The sequence below is a fragment of the Cryptotermes secundus genome, unplaced genomic scaffold (genome assembly GCF_002891405.2).
Source record: "Cryptotermes secundus unplaced genomic scaffold, Csec_1.0 scaffold441, whole genome shotgun sequence".
Lineage (NCBI taxonomy): Eukaryota > Metazoa > Arthropoda > Insecta > Blattodea > Kalotermitidae > Cryptotermes > Cryptotermes secundus.
Genome location: NW_019727400.1, coordinates 1,404,058 through 1,417,119, shown reverse-complemented (window position 1 = coordinate 1,417,119; position 13,062 = coordinate 1,404,058). Strand labels below are relative to the sequence as shown.

General features: G+C 42.7%; 1 protein-coding gene across 1 annotated transcript; it reads left to right on the top strand.

Annotated features, from left to right (window-relative positions):
• Positions 1-3,110: 3,110 nt before the first annotated feature.
• Positions 3,111-12,082, top strand: LOC117282328. Its single transcript, XM_033751537.1, has 3 exons — positions 3,111-3,456; positions 7,944-8,126; positions 11,895-12,082. The coding sequence occupies exons 1-3, from the start codon at positions 3,111-3,113 to the stop codon at positions 12,080-12,082; spliced, it is 717 nt and encodes a 238-aa protein (XP_033607428.1).
• Positions 12,083-13,062: the final 980 nt, after the last annotated feature.

Genomic DNA, 13,062 nt, shown 5'->3' with positions numbered 1-13,062 from the left:
TTTGATTCTCTGTTGAATAAAGACTGTACAATCTCGTTACCTTTTTCTTCCCTCACGTGTCTCCCCTCCCTTTCCCTAGTCATTTTATCCAGTGTCTGAACTTGTGGCAGCCAAATCTTACTCCATAAAACCTGCTTCAGTTCTGTGTCATTCAGCTCGAAGCACACCTAGACGCACTTCATTACTACCACAATCAGCAGACATAACGAGCTACTACAATATCCTCGTGTAAACCCAGGGGTTCCAAAATTTTATAATACCGCAACCCCTAAAATAATAGACAAATTCCCCCCTCCCCAATCTCTACAGATCAGAGAAACGTGTAATTCTGTACACTGCTGTAGGTCACTATCAGACTGTACGGTCCAGCAACAATATTGTCACGTGTATCAATGACTCGTAGAGGGGGTTTGGATTAGTAAATCAATTTATCGGATAATCATAATCGCCAGCACAGCAATTCTTGGCTCCGAGTTTCAGGATGTTCCTGACCATATTTTACTCTGTGACGGCTCTGGGAGCCTTCAGACCACGTATCACTCAACTAACTTAACTCATGAAGACTGAATTACTTCCACCAGAGTTCACTTCGCACCCGATAGGAAACACATTATGTCTCCGCTAAACATCCGACTTCTTGGACGGGGGATCATTCCTGTCACAAGGCTGCTACCTATATAAAAAGCGAACTCCGTGGCCTGTAGTCCGCAAGCAAACTATATCGACCCAGCGACGGCCGCTTGTCGGCGAAATTAATGCCAGCGTTAGCGGATAGAGGGTGTCGCGGGGTCAGCACAACGGATCCCCACGGCCATTAATTTCGGTTTTCTAGACCAGAGCCGCTATTTCCTTGAAATAGCTCCTCGTTTAGCCTCACGAGGCTGAGTGGACCCCGTTCCAGACCCACTACCTACATAGAATAAAAGAGAACATATATCCATGCCTCGAGTGACATTCGAACCCACGATCCCAGTGTTCGAGCGAGCGAAGACATTTCATGCTTTAGACCGCGCGGCCACTGTGATCGGCTTCTGTAACTCGAGGAATTTTAAATAACATCCAAGGCATTAATTGAGACGGAGGTCTGCATGCAGTAACGCAACATTGGAACATGACTAGGAAATATGCTCGTTCCCAGTTAAGAAAATGTAATTGGTTGTCAACAGTAACTATGCCTGAATTAATGATCAGATGCAATATTAACAGCAACGGTAAATGTACGTTATTAACTAAGTTAACAAAAAGAAATGCCAGAGAGGAGTGAAGTTAACAGCGACACAACGCACAGCCGAATAAAAAATGGGTCGCGAAAAAATGACCCAAAGTTGGCAGTGCAGTTGATACTTATCTGCATCTATATTTTATTTAACGACATATTATACAGCGCCGAAAGATTTCGTACCAGTGCATAATGAATTGGAAAGGATGTGGAAGGAAGTGGTCGTGGCCAGTTTCAAAATAGCCTACCGTCCCTGTATTTGCCTAGGGACCTGAAGAAACCACAAAAAAAAACTCAATCTTCCACGCTGTACCGAACAGGGTAGTTTGTAGGCACTCGGTTCGAATCTTGACCGGAACACCAGCTATTCTGATGTTTTCGTGGTTTTCTTCAGAACTGCCAGGCAAATACAAGTACGTGGATTAAGCTAATACCGCTGCCTTCTAAATCCTTTCCAATTCATCAATCATCCTATCATCGTAAAATAAACAAAAGCAATAATGTTCATACTGTGACCTTCAGAGCCATGACACCGTGTACTGTTAGGTGGGTACCAATGTTTCGGATGAAAATATTACCTCCATCATCAGGACATCGACTTCAGGTTATATCACCATGTATTCTGGTACGTGGATACAAACATGTGTGAAGAACATACAGCCTCCATCTTCAGAGTGTTGTCTTCTGGGTTATGGCAATGTGCAGTGCGCTAGGTGAGTACTAACCATTCCGAGGCATATACTACTTCCATCCTCAGGGTGTAATCATCTGTATTCTGGTAGGTGGGTAACAACGTTTTGGCGGAACTTGAAGATATATCCTACCAGACTACACGATGTCAACTGAGAAGGCAACAATAAGAATTTTCATAATTGTGAAAACACCAATGAAACGCATCAAAGAATTTAAATCAACAGCGACCAGGAAGATGTAATTCTTTCGCTGACATTGTTAAACACCGAGCATATTGTGAACATAAAAGGCTTGTACTTCTGAGCGAGATATCTCGATCATAATATCGAAATGGTTAATTAATAAAGCTCATTATCAGATTCCAGGTTCGCGTATTGCAGCCTATGAACAGAACTATTCCAGGGTGTGACGCCGTGATGTTTATTAGCAGTTTATCGACGTTTCGAAGGGTACACAGGCGAACATATACCGGAATACAATGCGTCGCATTATAGACGATAACATTCTTCAGTTTCGTGTATTATTTGTTTTATTGTTATTGGACAGCGCAGTCGGTATAGCGACTGGCTACGAGCTGGACGACCAAGGGGTCAGACTTCGAGTCCCTGTAGGAGCAAGAAATCTTCTCCACGTCGTCCAGACCGGCTCTGGGGTCCACCCAACCTCCTATACAATTGCTACCGGGGGTAAAGTGGCCGGGGCGCGAAGCTGACCACTCAACTCCAACTAGTGCCGAGGTCAAGAAAATGTGGTTCTATAGATCCGTTCCCCCATACGCCTTCATGGAGTAGTGATTAATTAGTTAAGCACAGGGACAAATTTACCTTTACCTTTTACTTGCAGCTTTTATGCACTCCACTGTTTACCATAGAATTCTAAATAAGTATGCGTTTCGACGGAAATGTTCTTTAAGCCACTTACGCCCGTAAGACCCCCTGCTAGTGGTGACGACAGTGTAAGAGACGTCATTATCGCCAAATCCTATGCACAACTTATAACATGGTGCTACTTTAAGGTCACGAAAGACAAAAGAACTAAACACATGCTTGTCAGCATGTCTTCTTATATAGAGCCATATGACCCTTAATACTAGGTATGATCTATGTAATTATGCAAATCAGTTGAGTTAGAATTTATAAAAGATCTCCCGGCGTATATATTGACTTTATTTTGCGAAGAGAATTCAGTAGTTAAGAGAATGGAGTGTGCATTACGTGTGGTGATTATTTTGGTGATATGCGGTTCAATATCATCAGCTAAGAGCCTGTTAGGTGATGTGCAGTATCAAGAAAACCAATTCGGTGGGATTCCTTCGAAGATTTTGGAAGCAATGAAACGTTACCTGATACGAAACACGAATTCTGATCACAATTTACATCCTTATTGGATCGATCGATTTATTACGACTGCACGTTCGTCGCGTTTGGGGAGTGTACATTTGCGCGGCGAGGACGAGGATCGAGCTTATTTAACGGTGCAACACGAAAACAGGGACTTGACAGGAAGAAAATCTTTACAAGACGACAGAATTACAAACGAAGAAGGTGAAACTACACATAGTCATGTTATAATATTATTTTAGCCAATAATTTTTATACAACTCTTTTATTGACCGTCAAAACACAACAAATAGAAAAAAATCAGGGTCAGCACCCAGCTATGGCTTCGCTACATGTTTCGGCCACTAACGGCCATCATCAGGCAAACACATATTAACAAACATATACTACTGAACTGCAGTACTGCAGCATTGGATACAATGTTAAAATACTTTGTGTAAAAATACAATAAGTCAGATTATATAAAAAAACTGAAAGTTATTGTATAAAACAAGATAAAACTTAATTGATGTTATACAGCATCGAATCGGTCGTTGATTTTTAGTTTTCATACGTTTCTATGGACCAATTGGAAGTTCGATATTTCATTTATATAAGATTGTATAGGAGGCAAATGATGTTGTAAATTAATTAATTGTGAAGTCGGTGCCTCATCTGACGAAGAATTGTCCGTACTGTATGGAAAGTAATTTTTTTAATTCGAATAGTGGGGGGGGGTGGATTCCAGGTGGGTCCACTGATTGGCCTATTGTACCTGCCCCGGGTGATTATGATGATGAAGAATTTGGTGGAATGAAGATTGGCAGGGGGAAACCGAAGTACTCGACAAAAACTGCCCCAGCGCCACTTTGTCCACCATAACTCCCACTTGACCAGGCCCGGGCTGAAACCCGGGCAGCTGCAGTGGGAAACCAGAGACTAACCGCTTGAGCTATGGCGTGGCCTATTTCAGCCAATATACTACACTGTTAATAATAAAAGACAGTTGGAGTCGTGTGAACACAGCAGTGAACTTCGGGTGGATTCTAAAACGTTTCTGACGATTATGTATAACATTCAGAATTACTGGGTTTTTGGACTTTGTCCATCGCCCTGTATTCTAGAAACTAGAAAAGGCAACGTCTCGGCAACTTGGTCTGTTTCTGTCCTCAGGTGAGGGGGACACACCTACTCAGTTGGGTCCTTTAGATAGAGCTAGTGATTGGTGTTAGCTGTGTGTTGTGTTTCTTAACCACTGATAGACTATTTCACATAAAAAGAACTCCGTGGCCTGTAGTTCGCAAGAGGAACTATACCCACCGAGCGACTGCCGCTTGTCGGCGAAGTTAGTCAACTTTAGCGGATAGAGGGTGTAACGTGGTCAACGCAACGGTTCTCCACGGCCGTTAATCTCGGTTTTTTGACCGGAGCCGCTATTTCCTTGAAATAGCTCCTCAATTATCCTCACGAGGCTGAGTGGACCCCGTTCCAGACCCACTACTTCTCAGAAAATATTGTAGCGTCGGAAATCGAAGCCGGACCTCTGGATCTGTAGCCAGGAACTCTGACCATTAGACCACAGAGGCGGTCAGACTACTTTATACACTAGCTTAAATTATATTTTATTCTGTATTGGGTTTAATGAATTCTATCCAATAGGTAGCTGGGGCTCTTTCCCCGGGGGTAAAGCGGCCGGGAAGTGAAGCTCACCAATCGCCTCCATCTCATGCCGAGGTCAAGAAAATATGATCTATACATCCGCTACCCCATACGCCTTCATGGCGTAGTGCTTAATTAGTTAAGCACAGGGACAACTTTAGCTTTTATTGGGTTTAAAGACACATAACCTGTCTTGACTACTCTTCAGCTGTGCTTAGTCTGAGTGATTCAGAACACAGGTCTATATACATCGCTTGTATGAATACGAATGTTCGACACAACTGTTCCGGGATGCTTACTGCAAAGACCAGGCTCTCTGCTGGCTAAATACGTGTATAGACCTATCAGGATGACTAGTGAAATTATAAGCAAGTAAAGTAAGTAAAGTAAAGCTATCCCTGTAACAGGCCGTGAAGGCCCATAGGGTAGTGAGACGTCGAGGCTCCCACATTATCTAGACAATCGGCTCAAAGATGGCGGTGAGGTTGTCAGCCTTACGCGCCGGCCGCGCTTTACTTCCCAAGAAAATTATTTAATTAATTCCTGATACTCATTTCTGTTAGAGGCTGAGTCGACCCCAGGGCCATAGTGCGGCTGGAAGGATTAGGTCAATTGAAAAAAATTAAATTACCTCACCGGGACTTGAACCCGCGACCTTCCGGCTTGTAGCATAGCCCCTCAATCACTACGCTATGAAAAATAGCCTAACGAGTAGCGATTGTATTACAGACTTGTAAATGAGATTTACAGTAAAGTAAGTTCTTTTATAATTATGATACTATAAATTAATACGTTTCTATAATATTTGAGAAACGACGCTATATCAGGAAGGTTTTTTTATTTTTGTCCATATAAGACAGTTTAAATTAAACATACATTTTTAATAAGCATAAATGAATTGAAAAAATCAAAATCCTGATAATTCAACATTCTACAAGACTTATATTACTAATTACATTTGAAGTTTCGAATTAAAACACCTACCGGTACACGTTTTGTGGGACAAGGATATCGTACATTGATAAATTTCCCAATTTTCTCTTTGTGGAATTTAAATTAAATTAAATTAAATTTTGTCCTTTACGTATTCATTATATTCTTTAAGTAAAGTAATTATTACGAAATACTGTGTGTCGATGTTACCCGAAAATGTTAGAATCAACAAATGAGAATAACTTGAATCCCTTCAGGTAAGAAAAGGAGGGATCACCCGCCCAAGGGGTCCTACCGAATGTGTAAGATCTAGAAAAACCGAAGTGAACGGAGAAGTTCATGGAGGTAGGCCTAGGCCCACTGGGGCTGTAGTGCCAAGGGGGGGAAAAAAAAGGAAAGGAGGTTCGGTTAGACACGACCTATGACCTTTTCCGTTTATAATTAGGCCTGTCATATGAATGCATCATATCAATTCTAAGCCTGCCACAAAACACTCAGTAATACTGTATTCAGTTACACTCACCGGTTCAGCGTCGGTCCTCTTGGCTGATCCCACATTCGAATTCCTTGTAGTCGTTGATAACATCCACTGAGGACACTTATAACACTTTCACTTGCACCGTTAATCACGAACACTATATATCGACACTAACACACGAAAAGGAGCGTATTTTAGTCTTGAATCATCAGTTATTGCCAGCAAACCGCAACCTACTCGCAATTAACACATTCACGCGGTCACCGTCTTCTTGTCTTCCACACAGTAAAAATACTCCCCTTAAAGAGCCTTATAAATTTCAAACATTTCAGGCATTCAGCCTGTACTAGTATTACGCTAGTCAGTTTTGTGACATACCTGTACCTCACTTCCTGGCACGACTCCGTAATTTTGCCATGAAATTAGGCATCCTTTCTAAATCTTTTTTTAGTTCTATATAAATTGCTTCAAGACGTTAGAACAGGCTGTATGACATTAATTCCATTGCAAATTTCAAGTGTTGTACCAAGAAATAAACGTTGTCGAGAAATCTGGCATGTTTACGCTATTAAGATGTCAGCAATTTTCACTTGAGAAAAAAAATTTTGGCTGCCACATTTGAGCTGTTGTTACTACGTACATATGTGTAATCGAAAAATGTAGGGTAAATTGGTTTCGCCTATAATGACATAACATTAACATAAAGTTTCATGAAAATCCTTCAGTTTGTTTCGTCATGACGACATTCTGTTAGCGCCACGCAACAAAGGACTTCCTTGAAGAGATTTCTCTGAGGACCATTCCACGGCGCTGCCAGTATCTGAGACTATACAGCGCCGAATTGTAAAATCACTGGCCTACGTTAAACTGGAAAACGATATGCGAGGAATCCATCGTAGTCTCACCCAAGTGGCCCACTACCCCGGAATTTGCCTGCCGATCAGAGTGGCCGGGTGGTCTATGGCATGAACCGTCTTTGCCTGCTCGAACACTGGGATCGTGGGTTCGAATCCCACTCAAGTCATGGATGCCTGTGTGCGTTTACTCTGCGTTTGTGTCGTTCTGTGTATACGTAGCAGTATTGCGACGGGCTGATCCCCCGTCCCAGGGGTCCTAATGACTGTGTGTAGGATTAAGAAGCTGAAAAATCGGCCAAAGTCCAACAAAGGACTGTAGAGCCATAGATAGATAGATAGACAGACGGAGGAAGACTGCGAAAGTCTCAGTTAGGATGGTCGGTGTTCGGGTCGAGATTCGAACCCAGCACATCCCGAATATAAGTCTAGGGTGTTACCACGAAAACAAACCGTCCGATTCTTAAAAAGGCAATAAAGAAATTCCTTGACATTATTCAACCCAAATTTAAATTATACAGTCTTTAGAACAGCCCGGCGTTGAGCTACTAATTTTTTTCTAAGGTCCGTTTTAATAATATCATCTCATTACATCTTAGATTTTTTTCCCCGAGTAAAGTTTCGTTCGGATTTTCCAGGCATAACTGTGCAAGTAACTGAAACCCTCCCCTTGCGTGCCACCGTCTCATTCTCCGTGGTTAAATTATCTGTCCAGTGCTCAGTTCGGGGCACGAACCGTGACTATCACTGCCAATCACCCTGCTTCTATCAGACAATAAAATTTGCAGGCCGCAAGATGAAACTCAAGAGGACCTTCATCAAAATGATTCTGTGGCTGAAGATGGTAACACTGGGACTGGTTCTTCCGGCGGTGGTCGCTCTGTCGATGGTGCAGTCCTGGAAAGCTGTGACGATCAGTCTGCTGGCCCTGGGGCTGGCGGCAATCCTGGGGATCAAGAACATTGTTAAAGGTACGTGAGATGTGCGGGTTTTCGTTGTCTTCTGCGATGTGACGTCGCGTAAAGGCACTTATCCCTAGGATTAATTAATTAGCCACCACGCCATAAAGACGTATGGGGTAGCGGCAATATAGCTCCACTCTTCTTAACCACAGAATTAGATGGAGGTGAGTGGCAAGCTTCACGACCCGGCAGGTTTAACCCTGGTATCCGATTTACAGGACACTGGGTGGGCCTCAGGACCGGTCTGGACACTACAAAGAGAATACTCTGTTACTCCTGCAGGAAACTGAATCTCCAGCCTAATCGCTTGTCATGTAGGCGTTTCGGAGGAACCTGCTGCCTCCATATTTTTACTGAAGATGGAGACAGTAGATTAACCCGAGATTATTGAAACTTTCATTGTGGAAGATAATAAGAATTGTCGTAGATAAATTTTCTCCACATGTTAAACACAAATTTGGCGTTGATTACGGACGTCATAGAAACAGACGAAGTATTTACTGAATTCTAAACTTAGACCAATAATTTTTTTCCTTGGCACTACAGCCCCAGTGGGCCTAGGCCTACCTCCATGAACTTCTCAGTTCACTTCGGTTTTTCTAGATCTTACACATTCGGTAGGACTCCTTGGGCGGGTAATCAGCTCGTCGCAAGGCCTCTACCTGTACACAGACACAGAAAAACGCACACACACAAACTAAACATCCATGCCCTGAGTGGGATTCGAACCCACGATTCCGGTTTTCAAACGAGCGAAGACAGTACATGCCTTAGACCTATAATAGCATCATTTATAACAGACTATCCATTGTGTACACCAGAATCATGAAAATAAGAAATTAATCAAACTGAATAATTCTCTGTTTCACTCACTCATGGAGCTGAGGCCTTCTTGAGAATCCGCCAGTTGTACAGCTACTCAAGAACTTACCAGCATTTTATGGAACCCGAAGGTTCATTACTGTGTTCACAAGAGCCCTCCAACGATACCTATCCTGAGCCAGATCAATCCAATCCATACCATTCCATCCTGTCTCTCTAAGATCCATTTTAATACTGTCCACCCACCTACGCCTTGGTCTTCCCAGTGGTCTCTTTCTATCTGGCTTTCTCACCAATATCCTATATGCATTCCTCTTCTCCCCCATTCGTGCTACACGCCCTGTCCATCTCATCTTCCTTGATGAGATCGTTGTAATTATGCTTGGAGAAGAGTACAAGTTATGAAGCTCCTCATTATGCAGTTTTCTCCAACCTCCTGTCACTTCATCTCTCTTCGGTCCAAATATTCTCCTCAGAACCCTGTTTTCAAACACCCTCAGTCTATATTCCTCCTTTAATGTTAGGTGGGTCCTTGTAACCACGGAATGGCGCGTCCTCAGGTTGCGGATGGAGGAGGCGTGGGGCTCGGAATTCCTCAACGTAAACATTTAGCTTGTTACGAAAATGTTCCCAGAAAATTCTGTGGTATAAACATTGTTAAAAGCGTCGATTTCGACCTCGTAACGGCGAAATCGTGGATTATTTATTCACGTATGGATTATTTAATGAAGCATCATATGATCTAAGCTGCAGACATGTGGAAAGAAGTGTCCGTGGTCTACTTTAAGGTACTATCCAGGCATATGCTTGGAGAAACCGAGGAAGACCAAGAAATGCCTCAGTCAAGGTACATGAGATCTGAACACGGGACCTCCATATTTTAAATTAGCAGTATTACACATTACACGGAAACAATGTATTCGGACCAATATCAAACGCAGGATTTAGGCATTAGGAACCTGTAACAGGCAACGTTTCTATTGCTTCTCCTATACCCGTTGCCATTTTTCAGATTTATCAGGTCACTATTTCTATTCTTTCACTCAGTAACTAGCTTCATGGTGTAGGCTCATTCTCGTAGGTCGCAGTCGCCCATCTGGTCTAGAAATTAATTGTTTTACAGAACACAAATGCTAATTGTCTTCATAAAAGTTCGACACTGAACGCACAACCTGAGCCAATTTAATCAGTTCCACACACACACAAACACCAATTTCAAAATTATCCTGTAGTTTACTTCTAAGTCTCCTAAGTGGTCTCATTCGTTGACTCCTCCCCAGTGGGCCTAGACGTACAAGACAAACAAAAAATTCCGTGGCCAGTAGTCCGCAAGCGAACTATACCGACCGAGCGACCGCCGCTTGTAGGCGAAGTTAGTGCCAACTTTTACAGTTAGAGAGTGTCACGTGATCAGCGCAACGGATCCCCACGGCCGTTAATCTCGGTTTTCTAGACCGGAGCCGCTATTTCCTTGAAATAGCTCCTCAGATATCCTCACGAGGCTGAGTGGACCCCGTTCCAGACACACTACTACTCAGAAAATCTGGTAGCGCCGGGAATCGAACCCGGAACCTCTGGATTTGTAACCAGGAACTCTGACCACTTGACCACAGAGGTGATCGGCATAGACGTACAGCAAGGTAAAATTGTCCGTTTACTTAATTAATTAAACACCACGACATGAAAACGTATGGAGAAGTAGAGCTATAGCTCCACGCAATTAACCTAGGTAATAGATGCCAGTAAGTGGTCAGCTTTACGTTCCGACCGCTTTACCCTCAATGAGAAGACCTTCGATATCCACCGCATAGGAGGCTGGGAGGGCACCAGAGAGAATCTGGACGCTAAGTAGAGAAAAATATCTTCAACCTTCCGGGAATCGAAACCCGGTCATCCAGCCCGTTGTCAGTCGTTACACCGACTGAGATATCCCGGCTATTATTATTATTATTATTATTATTATTATTATTATTATTATTATTATTATTATTACTACTACTTCCATAGCAACGTATCTGCCTTCCGACAAATTCCGTGTCGCATACCTACTGTTTTAGTTCTTACACTTGCTGCAAGATGCCACAGCGATATCACTTCAACTAGCGCTCCCTGCGGCAGACTGGAATCAACTTCTCAACATAAGTTACGGTTACGGCGCTAATGTCGGTGAATGGAAGTGACTGTCGACGTCAACTTTTATTTCAGCATGGCAGGCAGACAGCCTCAGAACGCTATTAGCAAATTTACATACAAGAGAGACAGAATGTTGAAATTGTGAGAATATTCACACTTATCTGCCTTCAAAGTGGCCCAATTCCAATTCCGCATTAATTTCTTCTTTCCCTGATTTCGCAACGTGTCTATCTCATTCAACCGTATGTTCTTACATTGGGGTGTACTCGGTTCGAATCTCGACCTGGACATCGGTTATGAAAACCGAGGTTTTATGTGGTTTTCCTCAGTTTCTGCAGGCAGACTCTGACAGTACCTGTCGTATGGGCACGAATGCTTCCTCCCAAACATTTCCAATTGATTAATCATCCTGCCAATCGAAACTATACAGTCTGCATGTTGAAAGCATCGCAAAACAAATCCTTCCCCCGGAAGTAAAGCAACGTGAAGTCGGACTGACAAATTAGACGTAAATGTTGCGGAAACCCGATGGAAATTAAGGGGAAATCATTTCTTCTATATCTATACCCTCACCCATATTCTTCATCTCCGTTATCCCTTTGATACCTTTATCTCATTACCTCCTTTCGCCGTTATAATAGCGAACAACACTTACAACTTTGTCCTACAGATGGTGCAATTTTTAACGCAAAACTGCCATCTGTGAAAGTAAGTGAAAATTAAAAGGGTTTGATACCAACATAACATACTTCACTGTCTCTTATTATAGATTAATGTTTATTGTTTGTTGGAAGAACATCAATTTCATATTTTTATTTACAGCTATCAGCGGTGGGGACAGTCATTATGCACAGCCTCCTCAGATTGTGCATTCTACGTGGCCAACCCATCATCACAATTTCGATAGAACGTTCAAAATGGAACCAGAGTCTCCAATCATAGTTGCACATGCCGACCATCAAGATGTGTCGACCAATCAACTGGCCTACCGAAGACATCAGTCTGCATAATGCATTCATGTAACGCGTCTCCAATAAGCAACAACTGCATTTCAATAAAAATGCACATAAATCACGAGGGTTTCCTTACAGCAACTAGACCTACCCCCTTATATCTCTGTCATATTTGGGGAAAGTCAGCGTAGTTGATTGAGGCACTATGCTACAAACCAGATGGTCGCGGGCTCGATTCCCGATGAGGTCACTGGATATTTCATTTTACCTAATCCTTCCAGCCGCACTTTGGCCATGGAGTCAACTCAGCCTCTAACAGAAATGAGTATTAGGAAACTTCCTGGAGGTATAGGGCGGCCGGGGCGTAAGGCTGACCTCACCGCCATCTTCGAGTCGACTGTCTAGAGAATGTGGAAGCCTCAACAACTCACAATCCTATGGGCCTCCAAGTCTTGTTACAGGGATAGGTTTATTTGTATATACCTTGTGTTGGTGCAGGTGTCCGAAGGTATGGACATCTCTATCGATTGGGCCCAACTGAGTAAATAGTTTATCGAGGAGAGCGGCAGAGTTCATTCTCCAAAACGTAATTTTAAATAAAACAAGACTGTTCCTTTGTCGATTGTTTTATGACGATGAAACTATACTAGTTTCGAATGATAGGATTAATGGTGAATGTTTAATTCGAAAGGAAACGGATAATTCTACCTAGGAAATTGCCTGAAGGTACCGAGGAAAACGAAGATAAACCCCAAGCACGATGGATGATGTCCGAGGGTTGATATCCCAACCGATCCTCTAGCGAATGTAAGTCAAAATTGTTATCTACAGCCCAATCTGCTCCGAGTTTCATGATCATTAATCAATCAAGATCTCGGTGGTAGGCCAACAGAGCAGTTCCTTTATAAAGGATGACATATGTCTCGTTCTGTCGTATTGATGGGATAAGTGTCCTAACCATTTGTTAATACCAACGAGAAAGCTGATTTCGATTGGTATAATTATCTCCATTCATGGATTACACGAACAAGTATGCT